General features: G+C 39.0%; 1 protein-coding gene across 2 annotated transcripts in view; it reads right to left on the reverse strand.

The window, feature by feature from the left end:
* Window positions 1-249: 249 nt before the first annotated feature.
* Window positions 250-22,687, reverse strand: part of Gpr176 (G protein-coupled receptor 176) — a 113,144-nt gene continuing 90,706 nt past the window's right edge. Inside the window, exons 3-5 of one of the 2 annotated variants that reach the window (XM_026393076.2) lie at window positions 5,109-5,163; window positions 4,543-4,734; window positions 250-1,366 (exon numbers count right to left, since the gene is read on the reverse strand). In XM_026393076.2, the coding sequence (XP_026248861.1) occupies window positions 250-1,366; window positions 4,543-4,734; window positions 5,109-5,163 (1,364 nt within the window). Of the gene's footprint in view, window positions 1,367-4,542; window positions 4,796-5,108; window positions 5,164-22,687 lie in introns of both variants that reach the window. The other variant, XM_026393072.2, reaches the window with a different exon arrangement.

Consider the following 22,687-nt stretch of genomic DNA (forward strand, 5'->3'; position numbering starts at 1 on the left):
ACTTTCATCCCATAGAGAGGAATGTAGACTTTACTGAGCACAAGGATCACTGAGACAAATGTGTCTACTCCTTCAATAAACAGACATTTTGATTTTATATAGATTTCCCTTTCATTCAAAAGCATTTGGCCTATACAGAAGGATTCACCCTACAGTGGGTTGCAATGAGATCTCAGAACTCATGGTCACAGTGAAGGAAGGGCAGGAATGTAGAAGTTCTCTGTTACTTCCAGGGATTTACAGTCCTTGCTAGGAATCCACCTTTGGAAAAATGCTCACTTTGTTGTTTCTGCTCATCTTCCGCTCTACCCTGCTTGCCTTGGGCATCTTTGTCTGGATCAGCTCTTCTGGGGTATTGCCCAAGGGGGGAAGCAGCCTCTTCTTGCTGTTTCGGGTCTCTGACAGCCACTGAGGAGGCAACTCAAAAGGTCCAAAGCCAAACTGCAGCGAATACTTGTCAGGGAATGTCTCAGGCTCCACAGGGGCTGCTGGTGCCACCTGGGATACAGAATCTACTGCGCCTGGGGGTGGCGTGGGGCGTGCAAACTGTGGTCCCTGTTGTCCCTCCAGGCAGGTGACTTCTTTGGCCTGGAAGTCAACCGAGCTGAGGTACTTGGCTTCGCTCTCTTCCTCATCCTCTGTGGGCTTAAAGATCTGCTGCTGCCCAATGTGGAACATCTCTAGGAGCTGGCTGCCCGAGCGCACACTGGGTTCCAGGCTGGTATCAGTCACCCCACTCCCAGTACTTACCACATTCCGGCGGCTGTACTTGTGGTGCAGCTGCACCAGGGTCCCTATCAAGCACTTGCGGACCGATTTGTTCACAGTTAGGAAAAGCACAGGGTTTGCCAGCAAAGAAACCTTGGGCAACCAAATGGCAGTGAGCAGCAAGAAGACAGAAGTGTCAGGGATGTTGAGCACAGTCTGGTAGACAACCAGGGTGGCGTAGGGCACACTGCACAGGATGAAGACCATCACCATGGAGAGCAGGGTGGCATGTAGCTCAGCCTCCCGCTGGGAGGCATAGGGGATGGAGACAGTGTTCTGCGGGGTCCGAAGCGCTGCTATGATGACCTTCTTCTTTTGGCTGGCACTCAGGGCCCGTCGGATCAGGATCAGGAAGAGAAACACCACAGCCACAGGCACAATGACCGTAGTGATGTTATAGATTAGAACATACACGATGTGGCCCAAGGAATTGCTCCAGACTTCAGTGCATGTGGACATGGCATAGATATCAGCCACATTGGTCACTGCAAACACAGGGACACTGGCCACAATTGCATGGGCCCAGATGTACATCACCAGTTCCCGGGACTTGGCATCAGATATTTTTCTCTCCAGTGGATAAAGGACAGAGTAGTACCTGCACAATACACAATCAAAATTAATTTCACAGAAGATACTCTGCCAATTAAGGAAAAACAAATTACCAAAAGTAGGCAAGATGGGGGAAAGGGTCAGGTTCTTTTCTTTGGCTTAAGCCAGGAAACCACTAGAGGAATCCAGAAAGCTAGACCTTAAGTTTTGAGAACTCTATCATGCACTAAGAAGTATCATAGCATCAGTACACCAAAATAAATAAATGAGCTGTAAATACATCTATTTTCCACTTTAAGGGTAAAAGGTAACATTACATTTTTACATGGATGAGAGACTCTTCAGGGAAATTTTTGAAGCCACTAGCAAGAAGAAATTTGTCTACACACATATTCAAAGCAGACCATGCAGTGGATATCATTAGCATTCAAAGCAGTTCAGGCAGGGCAGAAGAACTTGGGTGAAGTCTGGATTCCAACAAGTCCCAGCTAACAAAAATTATGCCTCCTCAATTGTCATTGTTCTCATGATAACTCTAAGAGAAATTGATAGTATTAAAATGCTGGCACGATTAACTTTTTGCTAAAACCAGATGAGACTTTTTTCCTTCTAAGCTTTAGCTTGATGATTCTATAACCTCTCAAACAAATGCACTTTGTTTTATTATCAACAGAGATTTGGGAAAACTGAGTAATTCATTCTAGAGCCACACATATTATAAAGGTGCTGCCACCTTCCATCAGAGATATGGTGAGTGTCTTCATCTGAACTCAGCCCATGTCTCTTCTGTTAGCTAATATTGGAGTTGACCTCCCAACACAGTGACGTTCACTCACTCATGGAGCCAGATAAGCATGCATGACAAGTACCATCTCTGTACCTGTCCTGTGGCAGTTCCTGGGTTACAAATATGGAAGATGCACAGAATGTCTCTAAATTCCATGGGAAGAAAGACATGTACATGAAAAATTATAAACAAGGAAGTGATGGCTTTACTGGAGGCAGGTACAGGACAGGGACACCTAGAGCTACCTGGGAAAATATCAAAGAGAAAGCAGCATTGTCATGGAGTCTGGCAGGGGGACAGCAGGGAGGAACATCCCAGACTGAGACGTGATGAGAGCACAACAGTGACCATGGATGATCAGGAAAGGATGGAACATGGTGAAATGTGTTCTAGATTTCTTTCTGGTAAGGAAAGAAAGAGAAAGACATGCATAAATGAGGCATACTCTCAAAAAACTTTTTCCTTAATACAGATCAATATTTCCAATCACAAGTCTATAAACATGTGATGACTCCACCCACACACATGAATGCATACCCAGAAGTCTACTAGCTCTGCTTACATTTCCTCACTCATATGAACAAACCCAAGCCCCCATCAATTGCTTATTCCATTATGTATTACAACACAAGCACATAGTCCTCTTATAAATACATCTCTAGAAGATGATGCAGGAAGTGTGGGTGGCCTTTCAATTAATTTGCTAACTTGGTGCCATGAAACCAATAGCTGTGAAATAAATGAAAGGATGTCTTCCCTTCTCCCTCATGCACACCATGCTGGTTCCTGAAAATAACTTCTGTGTAATAAAACAGAAATTTACCCATCTTATTTTTCTACTAAAAGAACTTGTTTATCTTTTTGTGTTAATGAAGGTAAAAATGCAAAGTTCTTCTGATGTAAAGATAATAAGGATTTCTTTTTGTTTTTATATTTCTATATCTAAGATCAGGGCCCAGAATAAGGCCCAGAAATTACTGCACTGTTTCCAGGTATAGTAAAAAACTATTCAGTATAAGATGCCCCCACTCTTGTTGAAAACTATGATTAAAAATTTTCAGGATTCATATCAGCATTATTCACAACAGCCAAAAAGTGGAAACAAACCAATGTCCATCAACCGATAAATAGGAAAACAAAATGTGGTTTACCTTACAATGAAATGTTATTTAGCCATAAAAATGAATATTCATGCTATAATATAGGTAAAACCTTGAAAACATGCCAAGTGAAAGAAGCTACATGTGAAAGAACACATACTATATGATTCCACTTAAATGAAATATTCAAACAAAGGCAAACATAGAGAGACAGACAGAAAGTAGATTGTGGTTGCCTAGGTCTGGGATGGGAATGGGAAGTGACTTCAATGGGCACAAAGGATAGTCACAGAGCAGAATACTTTGTGCAAAAATTTGATGACCACAAAGTGCCCACTGGGATGGTGCTGACTACACAACTCTATAAATACTCTAAAATTCATTTACTTGTACCTTTAAAATGGCTACATTTTCTAATACGTAAATTATATCCCAAAACCACTTTAAAACAAAAACTTCCAGGAAAGAAGATGTGTGATACAAAGCTGAAAACTTAATATTCCACCAGGTCAGTGGCACACACCTACCAGCCTAGCTACTGGGAAGACTGAAACAGGAGGACTGCTTAAACCTAGGAAATAGATGCCAGACTGGGCAACACAGCAAGACCTCATCTCAAAAGGAAAAAGATTTCACCAGACCAGACAATACAAGGAGCAGTGGAAAATACATCTCTCACAGACAGAAGCAGTTCAACACCAAATGCATTAGAGCAGCCACTAGAGTGTGAACTTGAGCCAAGGACTCTGGCTTCCAAATTATAAAAGATAGCAATAACTAAGAATAAGATTCATTTCCAAATGAATATCCTTTTAAAAATGATCACATGGAAAAACCACCACCATGACAATATGAAGCCTTGGATCTAAATTGTCCAGAGGAATTCTAGTGTTATCTGATGAGGTCCAAATAGGCCATTTGTTAAGTAACTACTGAATCATTCTCTTGTTCTTCCAGAAATGTTTTCATCCTGCATCAAAGATCCCTAATTGCAACATTATCAATCAGATGAGCAATCTACTTTTAATTGCAATGCAATACCAATTCCAACCAAGATGATGTGACACCATGATCCAGTAGCTCTGCTCTAGCATCCTCACCATATAACCCCATGCCATGTCTTTTTGTAAGGATCTTATTTTCCATGGCTGCTGCAAATCAATCCATCCTTTGTGAGGCTGTGTTTTAGACATTCATCGCCCCCCCTTTTTTTTTTACCACAAGCAGACTAAAAAGCAGCATATGGAACATTGACTATTCATCATTTGGTTCATGATGCTCAGTTTTCAATATACTTTTTGAATAAAGGCTGAGCCCCTAGCAACCTGAACTTACCTGTCCAAAGCAATGGCAGGGAAGCTGAGGATAGTCACAGAGCAGAATACTTTGTGCAAAAACTTGACGACCTTGCAGAAGAGCATGGTGTAGATCCACCAGCAACAGTGAGGACTGGTGCTGAGGACGATGTCAAAGGGCACGCAGACCAGGCTGGCACAGATCCCCGAGCAGGCCAGGTTTTTAATGAACCTGTTGGTGACAGATTTGAACACGGTTGTGCGGCAAGTTGACCATAACACCATGAAGTTTCCTGGCCAGATATGCAAAAATAAAAATAAAAAACAAATTAAGAATTTAAATAAAAATTAAAAATAAAAAACAAGAAAAGGAAAGAAAGAAAATATAGGTTAAAAGAATTTTTAAAACACCTTTCAGATTTGACTTCAAAGGATTTCATTTAAACACTCACATATTGTCAATTTATGTAAAATTAGATTGCACACACATCATAAAGTGTAGGTGACATTTTGGTGGTAAGTTTTGTTATTTAATTTTAGGTAAAATGGAATTATGATGATGATGAGTTAGTATCACTGGCATATAAACCATTAGCTGGGTATTACTTAATCTCAGGTAGTCTACTGCTATCAAGTTTGCTAATGACTTCCAAGTTGCCAACTGCAATACAAGTACACTGTAGGTCACACATGTAATTTAAATTTTTCTCATAGATACCTTTTTTGTTTGTTTGTTTTATAGTTGTAGGGGGACACAATATCTCCATTTTGCTTTTTTTAATTTAAATTTTTTTTTCAGGTGTTGTTAGATCTTATTTATTTATACATGGTGCTGAGAATCAAACCCAGTGCCTCACACATGCCAGGCAAGTGTGCTACCACTGAGTCACAGCCCTAGCCCTCCATTTCATTTTTATGTGGTGCTGAGGTTCAAACCCAGCACCTCCCATGTGCTAGGCGAGCACTCTACCACTGAGTCACAACTCCAGCCCATCATAGATACCTTTTTATAAAGTAAAAAGAAGCAAGTGAAATTTTAATAATAAATTTAACCCAATAAATCCCAAATATTATCATTCCACATGTAATCATTACTTTAAAATACTAATGAACTATTTTCCATTCTTGTTTTTGTACCATTTTCAAAATCCTGTGTGCATTTTATTTTACACCAACAACGCATCTCAATTTGAACTACTTACATGTGCTGAATGGCCACATGCTAGTGACTACCATACTAAATAGTGATACTCCAGACTTTTCAGCTGTAGTGACACAGTCAGCCCTCTCTCTTTGAGCATTCTCCTCTATGGTTTCCAGAGAACTACTATCTCCTTGCTTTCCTTCTACCTTCTCACCTCTGCCAGCCCCTGACCTATCCAGGTCTTCTTTTCTCAGGCCATCCTCTATTCTTTCTACAGCCCCTTTCTAGGTTATACTCAATTCCTGTGGTTTTTCCATTAAAATGCTGATGACTTCCAAATTCATGTCCCTAAGAAGGCATCTCCCAACTCTAAACGGCTATTTCCAACTAAGTTTCTGATCCCATAATCCCCTTCAGTCTATTACATCTTTACATGGTCCTCAAGGCATACATGATCTGGTGTCTGCCTCCCTCATCTCACACCATCTTCTGGATTGCTGGGCACCAGCTATTCTGTCCTTTTTCTGCTCTCAAAACACATCAAGCCTTTTCCTATCTCAGTGTCTTTACCCAAGTTTTTTATACTGCCTAGCGTGTACCTCATATGTCTGGATCCTTTTAATCCAGGTAGTAATTTAAATGCTGCCACCTACAAAAGGCTTTCTCTCACCCTCTTTTTATTTTTATTTTAAATACTGCTCCTCCTTTCATTATCTTCTAATATGGTACCCTATTTTATCCTTTGCAATTCTTATAATTATTGGTTATTTGTTTTCTCTCCATTTCATGAGAACAAAAACCATGTCAATCTTGTTCACTGTTATAAGTCCACACCTGGCTCAGTATCTGGCACAAAGCAGGCATCTGATAAATATTTGTTGAATAAATGAATTTGTAAAAATAAGTGGACAAACAGTAACCAAAAGTCCCTGCAGGAGGACAACCCCTTTTGTAATTTGTGTGTCCATCAGTAGGTAGTCTCCACATGTCCCACTATATCAGAATGACTAAACCAGTATCAGAATAGGTATGGGAATGGACACCCAAGTTGTGAAAGTGTCCCAGTATAATGACCCAGAGAAAAAGTTTCACAAATGCCACTTCCAGCCGCCTTACAGTTCACCCTGAATCTCCAAGGGCCCCAGTCTTCAGATATGTAGTACAGCCTTCTCTACTTTTGCCTGGGAAGAGAGCAGGACCATCAGGTCAATCAGTCATGCCCTAAGGACACCGCTACCTCCTGTGCCCATGTTCACAGAATGGCTTCTAATGAACTGAGCTGACAGCCACAGCATGCTTTGAAGGAGAGTGATGGTTCCGGGCAGGGACAGCAGAGTTCAGGCCTACAGACAAGGTCACACCAAGGAGCTGCCTCGTTGCCTCAGATGTAGACAGAACTTACTGTCAACAGTTTCTCTTCAAACACAATATCCTACAGCTGCCCATTATCCCACAAGCAAAGTAGGAAAACCAGCCACTGAATGTAGGTATGTAGGCCAGCTGCCTCTAGGAAAATCTCTACTGAACTCTATATTAGTATGGTGACTTGTGAGATGAACTCAGCCATTTGTATACACACACACACACACACACACACACACACACACGCACGCACGCACGCACACACACATTTATTCAGTTGTTTTTACTAGTACCACCAGACAACAAATGATGTATTTGAAACTCGATTGATTAAGGATTTTTTTTTGCCTGTCATTCCTCCACAAAAGCACAGATTAGAGTCTGACTGAAGCATCTTTTCTCACTTCAGTTTTACAGACAAGACTTAAAGTCTGGTAGCTACTTATTAATAAAATAGACAACTTGAAGAAATTGTCCGTGGAAGGAGCATGCGTACCGGGTTCTTCAGCTTCCACAATTGGGGGTGTCTCCAGTCCACTGTTCAAGTAAGCTATTTTCTTGTTAAAGTCAAACACTTAGGATTTTTTCTCTCATAACTGTTAATATTTGTTAATAACTATTAATATGTTAACTTTCAACCTAACCTACCCAACACATGGTAGGATATGTTGAATATAACATCTCAAATAACAGAACAAGCAGAAAAATTCATTGCAAAGGGCAGGCTGTGGGCCTCAGGTCTCTTACCTTTTGAAACCTACCTTAAATTAATTTCCATCATTATCCTCATATTCCACATTCCCTTCCATCTCTTTCCTTCCTTATTAAGTCAGGCATGCTTTTTTATTGCTTTTTTTCTAAATCACACTTTTATTTGTTATAATAATAATTTGAGGTCAAAATATTCCAGCTGTGGGATAGGGTGCCTGATATACCATCATAGGAATCATACAGACAATAAAATGAACATTTTATAAACATATCCACACTTGTGAATGAGGAAATTTGTTTTCTCACTTTTTTTTTTTTTTTTTTAAAGAAAGGCAGATAGACACATGCAGCACCATATTTGGATGTGTCTGGAGTCTTGGAGATGTGACTACCCTATGTTCTCCTGCAAATGGACCTTGAAGGCTTGTTTAGAGGTTCCAGCAGGGAAGCACAACTACTCATATGCCCTTGACTAAAGAATGGTCCTCCTCCATGGGGGAAGATAGTCCTCTCCTGAGCACTCATGGAGTGAGAGAGGAAGGGGATACCCTCCTAGCCACCAGGTGGATTAAATCAACTCTGAAGATCAGAGCAGTGATAGAGGTCAAAGTCAGATTGCCCTCACACTCAGAAAACCTGTTTTCAGTATATTGCTGGAAAAGTTTGAGAGTGCTGTAGTCACATTTTATCTCCACCTACATAAGACTCTAGGCGACACCTAGACCTAACCTGTTTTGTTATTAAGAACATGAACTAAAGAACACTATGTTCTTTCCATTTTCTAAACCATCACTCTCTCTCATTTAAAACTGACTTGCTTGGCTCTAAGAACCTGAATTGGATCAAAGTTATCAGGAGAGAACTGCCTACATCCAATTTCTGATTGGCCACACACACACACACACACATGATTAACTACAACTGACTGATAATGAAGAACTACCCATTTTTTTTCCCAGCTAAATTTAGCTGTCCATTTGAACTGATCTATTGGTTTTACATCTTTGAGAGCAAAAATCTCGGTGTGTTAAAGAGACTAATTTAAAAAATGAAAAAAAAGATATTTCAAAAGAGCCATAGGAAACAGTGTCTTTGAAAATCCTTCTGGGAAAATAGGTACATTACCCTTTTTCAACTACTCTCTTCCCCCAGAGACTTAAAGCAGTAAAAAGATACATGGTCATGCTTTTACAGAGAGATAGTGGATCGCCCAGAACATTCTAAAAACTGAAACTTGAAAAAAAGCAAGTGCTCACAAGAGTCAAAATTTTGTCAAAAGGAAAAGTCAAAAATACTCTGTAAATGGTAATAGTATATAAAACCCTGAAAAAAAAGAAAAGAAAATGAAAAAGACTGTGGCCAAGAAAGAGGCCAAAGTGAACAGACAAAGGTTAGAAGAATTTCAAAGGAATTTTCACCCTCAGCAAGCTCCATGTGATGCAAGAGGAGGGTATAAGCAAGTTAAGTAATACTAACACTGTAATAGGAGAAACAACAGACAACCACCTTGAGCAGAATGGATTTCTAAATGTCTTCTTGCCTTTTATGTTCACTTGAAAGGTGGCCAAAAGCAAAGTCTCTAGGGTTAAAAGAATTATGTGAAGGGGAATAAGAAAATACTTTTAATCAATCTGCCAGATAACAAGAGTGATTCCTAGCCTGTCTATGACTTCATATTTCAAGTGTCTTTCTCTATAGATGGCACTTGCTTTTTTACCTGATCTGACAGTCTTTTTTAACTTTATACTTAGAACCTTTACATTTAATGTAAATTGTGGTGATTGGACTAACATCTACCATCTTGTTAGTTGTCTCCTATTTGCCCCATCTGTTCTTTATTCCTATTTTCTTCTTTATCTTCCTGATTTTGGATTTTCTTTTTCATAATTCCATCTTATCTCCATTTTTACTTTTGTTCTTCTGTGTGTAATGTATCCTTTTTTTCTCACTATCTTCAAAATTTTTTCTTTATCTTTGGTTTTTGGAAGTTTGAATATGATCTGTGTGTGCACATTCTGTCCAGGATATTGTGATTTTCTTGAATTATGGTTTATGTCTTTTATTATATTTGGAAAATTCCTGGCCAATCAATATCTCTTCAAGTATTTCTTCTGCCCCTGCTTTCTCTGTCTTCTTCCAGATTCGGATTACATATGATATGTATGATATGTAGAATAATGTCACCCACCAATAGACCTGTCCATGTATAACCCCTGGAAGCTGTGAATATGTTAGGTTATTTGACAGAGAGGAATTTTGATGCCTAATTAAGGATTTCAGCTGACTATAAGATGGGGAAATTATCCTCATTATCATCATTATTTTAAATTCTCTGGCTGATAGTTTTAATATCTGTGTCACATCAGAGACTGGAGGAATCTTTGTCTTTTGACAGTAAGGATGTGTTTGTGTGTGTGTGTGTGTGTGTGTAATAATTTTAGGCTGCAAACCAGATATGTGAGTGTGTATATATATGAGTGCATAGTGTGTATGTGTGTGTATAAATATATATATATATGTATGTGTGTGTGTATATAAATATATATAAATATAAATGTGTGTATGTGTGTGTATATATATATATATATTTTTTTTCCCTGTGCTGGGGATCAAACCCAAACTTCATGCATGCTAGGCTGAACTATACCCCCCAACCCAAAGCCAGATATCATCTTTAGGACAGTAGAGATTGGTAAATAATTTTTACAAAACACATGGTCACACAGGTGTGCATACACACACACACATACTCACACAGTGATGCTTAGGTTAGAATCAAGACCCCAGATCTCTAACCACAAGTAGTAGCCCTCATTTACTAGTCCTAGTAAATGTACAGATGATTTTACATTAGGTGAGAAAAAGGACACCAATGATAATTTTTTAATGTGGGAAGAGGAGCAGAGGATACAGGGAAAAAGGAGGATGGGACACTGAGATATACCTCACTGATATACAAATACCTCCTGGTGTCAGGAAGACATCTCTATCACTATATTATGCAGAAGAGCTATAACTTTGTGACTATTCAGATCACTGGGAGCTTTTAAAATGCAGATCTCAGACCTGAGCCCTGTTGACTCAGAACATTGGAGGGCCTGGGCATCATTTTATCTATCTATCTATCTATCTATCTATCTATCTATCTATCTATTTATTTATTTATTTATGGGGGGTACCAGGGATTGAACTCAGGGGCACTCACCACTGAGCCACATCCCCAGCCCCATTTTATATTTTATTTAGAGACAGGGTCTCAGTGAGTTGCTTGGCACCTCCTTTTTTTGGTGAGGCTAGCTCTGAACTCCTGATCCTCCTGTCTCAGCCTGCTGAGCTGCTGAGATTACAGGCTTTTTATGTGCTCAGCAGGAACATCAGACAGTCACTAGAGTGAACCAGCACAATCACTCAGGGCAGCCTGCTCCATGCTGAGCACCTCTTGCAGGGAACCACACTCACGCATTTTCTCAGACATAAAGAGGATCTCCTTCTGATATTAAAGGCAAAAGAATCACACATGTCACAGTGAGCTCTAATTACAAGTCTCCACGGAGTCCCAAGGAAGTCATCTGGTCAAGGATGAGTGTGAAGTGTGAGCATTGTATGGCCAGTGGTCCAGCTGGGCGCCAGGTACAGAGAAACCTTTTTCCTCCAGAGGAGAAACACAAGAAGGATCACATCTTTTGACCAATTTTTCAATTATCAGTGCTCATTGATACTTTGAATCTCCCCCAGCTGATCACTCTCAATGGCCAAACAGAAAGGATGGAAAAATTTTAACTAACTTTAATCCAGTTATTTCCATTTTTTTAAAAATGAGCTGATGCAGTTATCACAAAGTACATTGGGACCCATGTACTTTGTTTTAGAAAGAAGAGGGAAGACTGAAAAATATACTTGTTTACTAAAAGCTGCACAAGGAAGGAGAAGGTAGGCTGGAACAAAAAAGAATGAGGCCCAAGAGTCTTACTCTCCAGGCTACTGTTTTGGTTACAGTATAATATGGACTGAACTTTGGCCATCACAACTGCTCCAATTACTTGGAGTTTAGAAAGATCTTCTTGGTTTTTGTTTCAGGTTTGCTTTTTGTTTCCCAAGTGAAATATCTTATTTTTTATGATTATTAAGGCAACATGTAGTTAATTTTAATAATTCAAACAATATATAAAAGTATAAAAGAAAAGCTGAGAATTACCCAGTAATGGCAAACTATAAACTTTAAATATTTATCCTTCCAAACTTCTTTTTTTATATATAGATTTTTATATGTGCCAGTGGGACCAAACAATGCACACTGTTTTTTTGTTTGTTTTTTTTTTGTTTGTTTGTTTTGTTGTTATTTATTTTTTGGTACTGGGAATTGAACCCAGAGGTGCTTTTCCACTAAGCCACATTCCCAGTCCTTTTTACATTTCATTTTGAGACAGGGTCTTTCTAAGTTGCTTAGGGTCTTGCTACATTGCTGAGACTGGCCTTGAACTTATGACCCTCCTATTTCAGCCTCCAGAGTCACTGGGATTTCAGGCATGCACCACCAAGTCCAGCTGCATGGTGCTTTTTAAACTAGATCTTCTCACCAAATCAACTATATTTATGTGTGAATAAATAAAAACAGATCTATAACACCACTTTAACAGCTACGTAAAAGCAGCAGTGCTTTTATAATCATACACTAATTAATTTGATCTACTGCAGCATGGGTGGGTTTGTTTAAGCTGTTTCCAATATTCATTATTATACAATGCAGAACTGAACTGAATATTTACAGAGGAAAAATTCCTAGAAGCAGAATTTCTGGGACCAATGTCTTGCATATTTTTTAATATATATTACTCTCACCCACGTTCCGTGTGGGCAGTGGAATTTGGATTTCCGAAGCAGGCTGGCTGAGGAATAAAAACTAAGAAAGAGAAAACAGCGAAGAGACCACAGGACACAGGAAGTAATTTTAGAAAGCAGATGTAGGCTGGCTCTCAGATCTTCCAGACTGGAAAGAGTGTGAAAGCCCAAGCTTGCTTTATTTATATGGGGGAAACATCAAAGGCTTTCCATGAGATATTCTTTGACAAATAAGGTAGGGGGTGGACTGTCTAGTTCCCAATGGGTTACGTCCAGCTTAGGGGCTACGAGAGCTGTCTCACTAGTAGAACAAGGACAGAGATCTCAGGCCTTGGGCAGTCTACACACAGGAATGCCTTAGTTTCCCAAGGGGAGACCTAAGTCCCCCATGGCTCAGGACCAAGTAAAAGACCACTCAAGTAGCTTTATTGTGGGGTCCCACACATTACCAAATGATAATATGAAAAGTTGTTTTTTCAGTATGCTCACTAACTGTTCTCCAGTTTACCAAAAATTGTGCAGCTTTGCACGCTTCCTTGATTCTAGGATTTATCATTTTCCTTGTGTCTGAAATTTACATCCATTGCCTCTTTTAATTTTTCCCTACTCTCTTTCTTTATATTCTTCTATAATCTATTACTAAGCACACATTAGAGAGCTCATTCTATTAGTTATATCTCATTCATGTTTTCCATCAGTTTATACTCTTCTGCAAACTGGTGATAATTCTCAGCCCTACAAGCTATGAGTTCATAATTGAACATTAAAGACCCTTTGAGGAAAAGCCATAAGGGAGAGCCAGCAGACCCCCCCCCAAATAGCAAAATTAACATTTCTAGAACTAGATATAGTAGAATAATCAGAAAGAAACAAGATATTTAAAAATTACTGAATTATAGAAAAAGTAAAAACTATAGTAAAATAACTGGACATAAAGAATAAAGAATAGGGGGCTGGTGTTGTAGTTCATTGGTAGAGGGCTTGCCTAGCATGCATGAGGCACTAGGTTCGATCCTTGGCACCACATAAATGTAAAATTAAGAAATTGTATCTATCTAAAACTTAAGAATAAATATTTTTAAAAAAAGAATAAAGAATAGGCGGTTCAAAGTAGACGAAACCATAATTTTTTAAAAGTATGGTTTGATTACTTCCAGGTGAATCGAGAAAATGAGAGAGTAGGACTTACCAGACTCAGGTGCCAAATGGGCACTTGGGTCTGCCAAGGAAGAACCACCTAGGATTACCTCATGGAGGTTCCTTGAGTGATGCTGTTCTAGCAGAACCACAGAAGGTTGTCTCATGGAGTTAGGATGGGTGCCTGAGACCATGACATTGGGACAGTTGTTGAAATCTCAAAGAGCTCTCTTTCAGACCTGTGAGACACACAGCTGTCTCCCTCTTCCCCACTGTCATCTGGATTCAGTGACTTCATTGGAGCCCTTTCTCCCCTAGCAGAGAGGGCCTGAACCACTGCAGGGTCTGTTCATTCCTAGAACATTCAGCCTTGACTTGAAGCATAAGCTAGAGGTCTCAGAACAAGGTCGCTATTTCTCCAGATGGAGTCCTGCTCCTAAAATCCATCAAGCTGCTATAAAACATTCAAAAGGCCCCACAGAAATCTTGCAGCAACACCCAAACATGATATATCTTAATATAGAAAACAGCAAATTAAAAACCACAAAGGGTCAAGAAAATTGAAAAAAAAAATCAATGGCTTTGACATTGGTTCATAAGAAAAAGCAAAAATCTCAAAGTAATGATGATTGCCTGATTGCACTTTAAATTCAATTAGTTAAATACTTGAAAACACCAAGAGATTATTTATATCATTATTAAAAATATTTTTAATGCTATCTGGCCAAGGATATGTTTCAAATAATAAAAGAATGATTATAATTTTGCTTATTTTTTAAAGGCAAGTCTTTAAAAACATTAATCATACCCCCATCATCTTCCCAAAGGTAGCCACTAAGCCCCTTGTGTGTTTAATCTCACAAGATAAGCAATTAAGAAACTTTATCAAGATGGAAAAAAGAAACCTTATTCAATGTTTTACCACCATCATGAGAAAGCAAAAGCATCCCCAAAGACATTGCTCCATTTTATTCAGGTACAATATGAATGTGGTTTCACTGTGATGCTAAGCTTTGAAAATAATTATTTTTTTGTTTGTAAATAAGTGCATAAATAAATATATATTTCCAGAAAATGAAAAAGTGTGAGATTAATGAGTTAAATCCATTTTGGAAAAGAGTAGAGGTACAAAAGTAACTTGATTGGTTTTGTTAGGTAGTAGCTAGTAATGAGCAGTGAAATGAAGGCAAAGTCACAAGAGTTCTTTAAATTACTTTAGGGTCTGCTTTAAACTACTTCCAAAGTAGATGAGAAAGCAAAGGGTGGTATTTAATTTGTAGAAAATAAACAGAAGCAAGAGAGCTAGTTGAAAATCCATCAAGAGAAAAGAATTAATGGAACTAACCCTTGACAAAGTCCCACTGATGTGAAGTTGGGAATTATGGCTATAAAAAGTGTCTCCAATTGTCTGGGAAGGAAGTTTCCCAGACAATTTAGTAGCACAGGTGCACTAAGGTAACTTTAGTAGCACAGGTGCACTAAGGTAACTCTGACCAGCTACTGACCTCAGTGCCCACATCAACATGGGACAGACTTGTAGATAAAGCCCCCCTAAATAGGATGACCACCATGACAATTCCAGAGAGGACCAACTAAGGTCAAAATCTCCACTGTCCTATGTGAAGGAGGAGTTGAACATCTGATTGGCAAAGAGTAAAGAAGGTGGTCCCCAGTTCTTCTGGTAAACAACAAATGGTAATAAAATGTGGGAACAGCATTGTCTCCTTTGGTGTTCTCTGCTTGGAGATGGCCTACTCTCTCTCTTGATAATGCTCTCTGCTTGAGCCTCACTTTGCTTTTACTTTACTTTCACCTATAATAAAGTTTTATTGCAAGACTTTTGGTGTCTGACTTTAAATTGTCTTTCGTTGGAACACAAGAACCCAGGTTTGGAGTTTCATTTCCCTGCTTTCCTGTGACAATTTTACCAAAAGTATTAAATAAATTCCTGTTGTCATTAAGAAAAAATAAAACCAAACTTCTCAATATCATGTAATACCCTTATTAATATATGACCCCCATGCTTATTACCCAAAGTTGTAACGTTACAATGGAAAATAATGATCCTGAAAATCTGTCTTAGTCCTTTTGTGCACTCTAATGGAACAAGCTGGGTAATTTATGAAGGAGAAATAATTTATAAAAAACAGATATTTATTTCTCAGTACTAGAATATGAAGTCCAAGATAAAGGAACTGATCAGTTCGGTTGTTTGGCAAGGGATGCTCTTACCAAGATGGCGGCTGTTGTGCATCCTCCAGAGGTGAGGAACTCTGGGTCCTCACACAGTGGAAAGTGGAGGGACAAGCAAACCAAATACTTGACAATCTTTTTTTTTATATAAAGGCCTAATCCCATTCGCAATGGAGGATCTCTAGTGGTCTAATCATCTCTTAAATGTCGCACTTCCTAATATCATCACATGAGCCATTAAGTTTTAACACCTCAATTTTGAAGAGAACACATTCAAATGACAGCCAAATCTAAGAGTCAGTTTCAAAATTTTCTCTAACCCTTAAATTCACACCCAAACAAAACCTCAAAGGGAGCTCCCTTTCATAAGAAAGAGTGAGTAGGACAGGACAGAACAAAGGGAAGGACGGGAAAAGACAAGACAGAAATAAAGAACTCCTCAGTGTAGAGAAGGCAAATGGTACCTGGAGGGTTCAGAAAGGGCACTGTTCAGCTGCATGTACCTGGGAGCAGAGGTGGCACCAACACTGAGCAGTTGTTTCAAAGTTCATACTTCTGAAGGGAAGCTTAAAGAATTCTAAAATGGACTGTCTTATTTTGATCTTTAAAAAACATTTTTCTCTTTACTATATGTAGATAAATTTCAAGCTACTCAGAGAGCCAGAACTGACCAGGTGATAAGTAATTTTTTTTTCTTTATTTGCTGTTGGTAGCAGAATAATTGTAGAATCATGGCCATCAACAAGAATATGAAGAAAAAAACAGCCGGTATTCAGAGGGCTGTGTCTGGTAGTTTTCAGTACAATTTTCTCTTCTTCTCTGTCTAAAAATCTGGGCCTTTTCCCTCACTAATGAAGTGTCAATTTGCTATAACTTGTGTTTAAACTATCTTGTATTTGCCCAATTCTGTTTAAGCCCATCACTATTATCATAAGAACATTATATTATTTTAGTTACAATTAATTTGATTCCAAAGCTTTTTCTTAAATGGTACAGGAAGATCAAATTAAGTAGGAATTGAATTAACAGGCGATAGCTATGTTGTATGTTTATTAAAATTCATGGTGAATTTTAAATAACTACTTTGAGTGAAAAGCATCTTAGGAGATATGCATCTCCAATCTAACCTTGGATAGTTTCTCCTCAGAATATTGGTTCCCAATGAATAATTCAAACAAAATATTAACAGGATTCATTTCTATAAAACATAAGAACATGAAGAGACTCCAAAAAAGCCTTGCCTGTTCAGCTCCTATGAGTCCACAACAAATGTACAACCAAAGCACACATTTTAGCCATAGCAGTATCCAAAAGGTAAGGCAAACTGTATAGTACGATCAAGAAAAAAAGATTGAAGTGACCACAGCCAAGCCTGCCCCATCCCTAAGGCTCTCTCATGGAAGTCACAAAGCCTATGAAATCAGTCCCTGGAAATACAAAAGATGCACAAGGCAAGAAAAAAGACATATTGGAGTCTGAGGTTGATTTTATTCTCCTTTCTTCAATGGCCTAAATTTTTTCCATAAAAATCAACTAGAAAGTTTTCATTGCTTCATAAAATACCTTGCTCTCTGATTTCTCATAGTAAGTCTATCAACCTCCCTGAAAAGAATATCATTCCCTGAAAAGCTGTAGCAAGAATCTTGGGATCACTGACCCTACCTATCTGTGATAACACCGATAATCCTGAATAACCACAGGTGCCATTTCCTCTGTATTAGGTGCTGTGTCATGAATAAGGTTTGTCCCAACCAGAAACTATGTTGATGTGAGGGTTGATTTCCCAGGTAACAGGATTGAGAGATGCTGGGTAATTAAAGGGGATTTAATGCTTTTCTCCTGGGAGAGTTCTTGCTCAGGAAACCCGATTGGTTTTCTTTAGATGTGTTGTTATGAAGTGAGCCTGGCACCACCCCACTCTCTTGCCCACCTACTTCTCTTCCAACACACCTACTTCCCCTTCCACTTCCTGTCCCGAGTTGAAGCCACACAAGTTCCTTACCAGAAACCTACCCAATGCCCTTGAATCTACATTCCCTACAACTATCAGCTAAATAAACCTTGTCAGAGAAACAGAAAGCAGATTAAGACAATAGTGTATGGAGAAAGCGTCCAGAGATAAGAAGTCTAACTTTTTCCATCATTAGGCATGCTTCACTTGGATCAAAATCCAAACAAGTCATACTTGATTGAGTGGATGTGAAATAGCTCACTATCCTAAATATCTATTACACAGGTCATCTCACTGAGGTCCTTGCTGATGTTAAAGTGCTCCTGCAATCTCTGAAGGTAGGTCCGTATTTCTGTACCATTCATATCATAATAGCCTAGAGGGGTTATCTCTCCCCTGACATATTGTAAGACTAAGGTTAAGAAGCCTGAAAAGAAACGTATCTGAAAATTCTGACAACCCTCATCAGCATCATATAATTTTTTAATCTAGGATTTGTTTCGTAAAGACCTAAATTAATTAAAACTTGAAATTTAATCTGACTTTGTCAGAATTATTTTCTGTGTTCTCAGTTTGATAGATATACCTATTGATATAACTGCCTTCAATCAACAAGCGGAATGTTTACTATCTCCTCATTGTCAACACAGTGTCAGAACAGCTTGAGAGAGACAAATTCAACAATGATACATCAAGTTATACTATAATTATCGTAGTGAACGTACATGGAATACTCATATACCCCAATTTCTTGCTCCCTCTGTTCTAGTAACTATAATTAAGCAGTCTGAAAAGGAAATTATGCTGGAGATATTTGTAAGGACCTCAAGGGTAAGATAATTAGAGAACTAAGAAAGGAAAGTGAGCCCAATCATACTTCAGTCCACTGGGACCCAGCAAGGCTAATGTGAGCGGGAGGAATAAGATTTTGGAAATGGGTGCCTCTTACTCTTTACAATCTGGCACAATCTAGCAATGATATTAATTAAAAGTTAAAAACTCCATCCTTTTTCTCTGAGTTTGGGAGGGAAGCAGGAGAAATAGGGAAGATTGGAGGGCAAGGAGCTAGGAATGGCATTGCAATTCTAACAGTTCGAGCCGCTCTCCCACTCACTGCTCTGGGGAGTTAACATTTTCCTAGACCATAACTCCCTTGTGTCCTTTGCCGCGTTCTCCTGTCCCTACAAGGAAGGAGAAGGCCAGCAGGAGAGAGATGTTTGTAGAATGAGGAGCTGGAGAGCCAGAGCAGCAGATGGAGCAAGAGCTGGAGGTAGTGAGATCCAGGACAGGGCTAGAGACAGATGGCCAAGGCAGGGAAAGCTCCAGAAGGAAGTGATGGTCTGAAGGTCAGAGCAAGGTCAAGGGCACTAAAAATATGAGCTACAACACTCAGATCAGGAAGGCTCACTGACAAAATAAAAGAATGGAAAAAGTGCTCAGACAGTATACTAAGAGCCATTGGTAACATGGAAGGTACTTGATAATTAAGACACTTAAGTTTACACACAGAACTTGGATTTGGCTCCTCTTGAGACAAGAACTAAACTAACAAGATGCATTTAAAAGACTTGCAAACTGGGGCTGGGGTTATGGCTCAGCAGTAGAGCGCTCGCCTCAAATGTGTGAGGCCCTGGGTTCAATCCTCAGCACCACATAAAAATAAATAAATAAATAAAATAAAATATTGTGTCCATCTACAATTAAAAAGTTAAAAAAAAAAAAAAAGCCTTGCAAAGGTATGTGGTCTTAGAAGCTCTTGTCCATAATGAAATGCTTGTGGATGGGCAGGAACGAGACCTGCTGAAAAGTAAATCCTAACACTTCTTTCTCTCTTTTCCTTTTCTGCCCCCCTTCAAGAAATAACAGGATGGTCTGGGCACGGTTTCGCACTCCTGAAATCCCAGTGGCTCAAGAGGCTAAGGCAGGAGGATCACAAGTTCAAAGCCAGCACCTCAGCAAAAGCGAGGTGTTAAGCAACTCAGTGAGACCCTGTCTCAAAAAAACAGAAAGAAAGGAAGGAAGGAAGGAAGGAAGGAGGGAGGGAGGGAAGGAAGGAAGGAAGGAAGGAAGGAAGGAAGGAAGGAAGGAAGGAAGGAAGGAAGGACAGGATAAAAAGAGAGGAAGAGAAAAGGGAAAAAATTGAGAGCAAAACAATAGGGAGAATTATGTCAGTTCCATTTATCTCCCATGGTAAGCATTTCCCAGTGACTATTTAAGACAATTGAGATTTTCTATGTCTGAATCTTCATTACTCACATTGTTGAAAACTGGACAAAAGATTTCCTGCTTTGTATGATTTTCCAAGAATCCAGGACTCAGGATGATGGTGACATAGATAAACAGAGAATTCACTTAATATTTTGGCATTTCATGAATAATCAGCTTCCAACTCCTGAATTTTTCCTCTAATATTAGTTGATTTGAACAATGCTCAGTTATTTACAATGTAATTTTCCTGCTGGTCCAAAATAAAACCAGCATGAAATACTATCAGCCTGTTTAGAGCACAGAGATCAATGAGGAGATATGACCTCTTATTTTCCTATTATAAAACAAAAGACAGAATTTTTTCCTATCCTGTGAGATATTGATTTTCTACTTTGTGGGTTTGTAAAATACTGGCTTTCACAGTATAATCAATGTCACCAATTCAATGTGGATGAAGCAAATAAAATAAAATATAAAATCTGTTTGCTTTCATTAAGCTACAGATCCCATTAGTCTCTTTGACATTATTCTTATAAAGGTTTAAATATGCAAATACCATGAATGAGAATAAATCATTCATTAATTATTATTAGCCAACAAATTTTGTTATTATTCCAAGTAAGGAAATAAAAGTGAACACATATTCAAAGATTGTGACATGCTACAACTTTTTAACTTGTTATTTTTTCAGTAAAGAATTCTTTCATGGGAATAAGAAGGATATTTACAACACTAAAAAGATTTTCTAGATTTATATAGATGGAAGAGACCTGGAAGAGTCATCTATACTTCCCTTGTCTCCAGATAAAACTAGGCAAGTCTTTGTAGAGAGAAAAGATAATTTTACTAATTGTTAAGACTTTAAGGAAAAACACTATAAGGGCCCTGAACAGTAATCTGTCTCTAAGATAGTCAGAGATCCCCTCTTCTTGGCTTTCATGTCCCTGAGGGGGGCCTCTCCCACATGGAATAGAGCCAATTTGTGTAAATAGGACATGACAGAAATGACTGTGGGGCTTCCAAGGCCAGATCACAGAAGACACATCGCTTCTGTTTTAACCACTTTTGAATCACTTGCTCTGGAGAAAGTCAGTTGATATGTTTTTAGGAAACCCAAGAAGACCTAGGAAGAGGCCCGTGCATTGAGGAACTGAGGTCTCCTGCCAACCGCCAGGAGAGTGAGCCAACCTGGAAGTGAATCTTCTAGTTCCACTCAAGCCTTCTTCACATAACTGCATCTCTGGCCAACACCTTGACTGAAACCTTGTGAAAGACCTTGAGCCAGAGATACCCTGCCATTCTGTTCCCAAATTCCTGATCTACAGAAACTGGGAGAGAGAATAAATGTTTGCTGCTTTAGGCTGCTATGTGGTGAGATCTGCCTCTAGATGCATTGCATAGGTTCTGTCTTACTTCTCTCATCTACAGAATGAGAAAGATAAAAATTCATCTTGCATTAACTAAAATGATGCTTAGAATGCCAAACACTTTCTACTCCATGGCAAGGGTTAATATTAGGTAATGTTAACTATAATATTATGTAAGTATAATTATTCGTAAACTTTCTTTTACTGATGATCACGCAAGTACACATTAGTGAGACTCATTTCTAGAAATCCTGAAAAGCATCACAGTACTCAATAAGCAATCACAAAAGAATGCTTCTTCAGAGGGTTAAGATTTTACTTACCTTTCTTTAAGAAAGAAAAAAGCAAAAGTCCTTTAAACTTTTCTCCTGCATGCAGCTCCATTATTGGGGTATCAGGGATTGAACTCTGGGGCACTCAACCACTGAGCCACATCCCCAGCCCTATTTTGTATTTTTTATTTAGAGACAGGGTATCACTGAGTTGCTTAGTACCTCGCTTTTGCTGAGGCTGGCTTTGAATTTGTGATCCTCCTGTCTCAGCCTCCTGAGCTGCTGGGATTACAGGTGAGTGCTACCAAGCCCAGATCCACTAACTTTTGAGAGCAAATCTCCTATTTGCTCTGACTTTCTTAAGTGTATAATAAACACCAAAAACCCAAACAACTAATAGTCCTTAAAATAAGTTTATCAGCTTGACTTCTTTCCATCAGCAATAAAATTAATGAAATCAGAAAATGCAGCTATTCAACTGGTAAAATGTAATTTTCCCTGATAAGTGGCTGTTTGGAAAAGTACAAAAACCATAGTCCAGGCACTTAGTCCAGACACATAGATCATCTACACCAGGAACTGGGCCTACGGGTGGCAGCGAGGGCCTGGATGTAACAGCATCTACCTTTACTTTATTGGATGACCTGAACTAGATCAATAAAGGCCTTGGCTCTGTTCCCAGCTAGACATTAGAAACGCACCAAGAGTGTACTCCTCTGGTTTTCTCTTACTACTTTGGTCACTTCTCAGTATCTTCTAGTGACTTCTCTCCTTTCATCAGGGTTCAGTCTTGGCCCTTATGCAATCCTCCAGCAGTCCAGAAAGCTAGACTTATGGATTTTAATATTACATGAGGGAATAAGAAAGCAACAGAAGTTTTGAGAAGGTGAGTGGTGTTCCAAGTTGCTTTTCAAAAGGTCAGTTGGCTGTGTGGAGAATGTTGGGTAGGAGAAAAGTGATGATTAGGGAGTCAAGCCAGGAGGCCATTGTAGCAGTTGAGG

Source organism: Urocitellus parryii, chromosome 6 (assembly GCF_045843805.1).
Source record: "Urocitellus parryii isolate mUroPar1 chromosome 6, mUroPar1.hap1, whole genome shotgun sequence".
Lineage (NCBI taxonomy): Eukaryota > Metazoa > Chordata > Mammalia > Rodentia > Sciuridae > Urocitellus > Urocitellus parryii.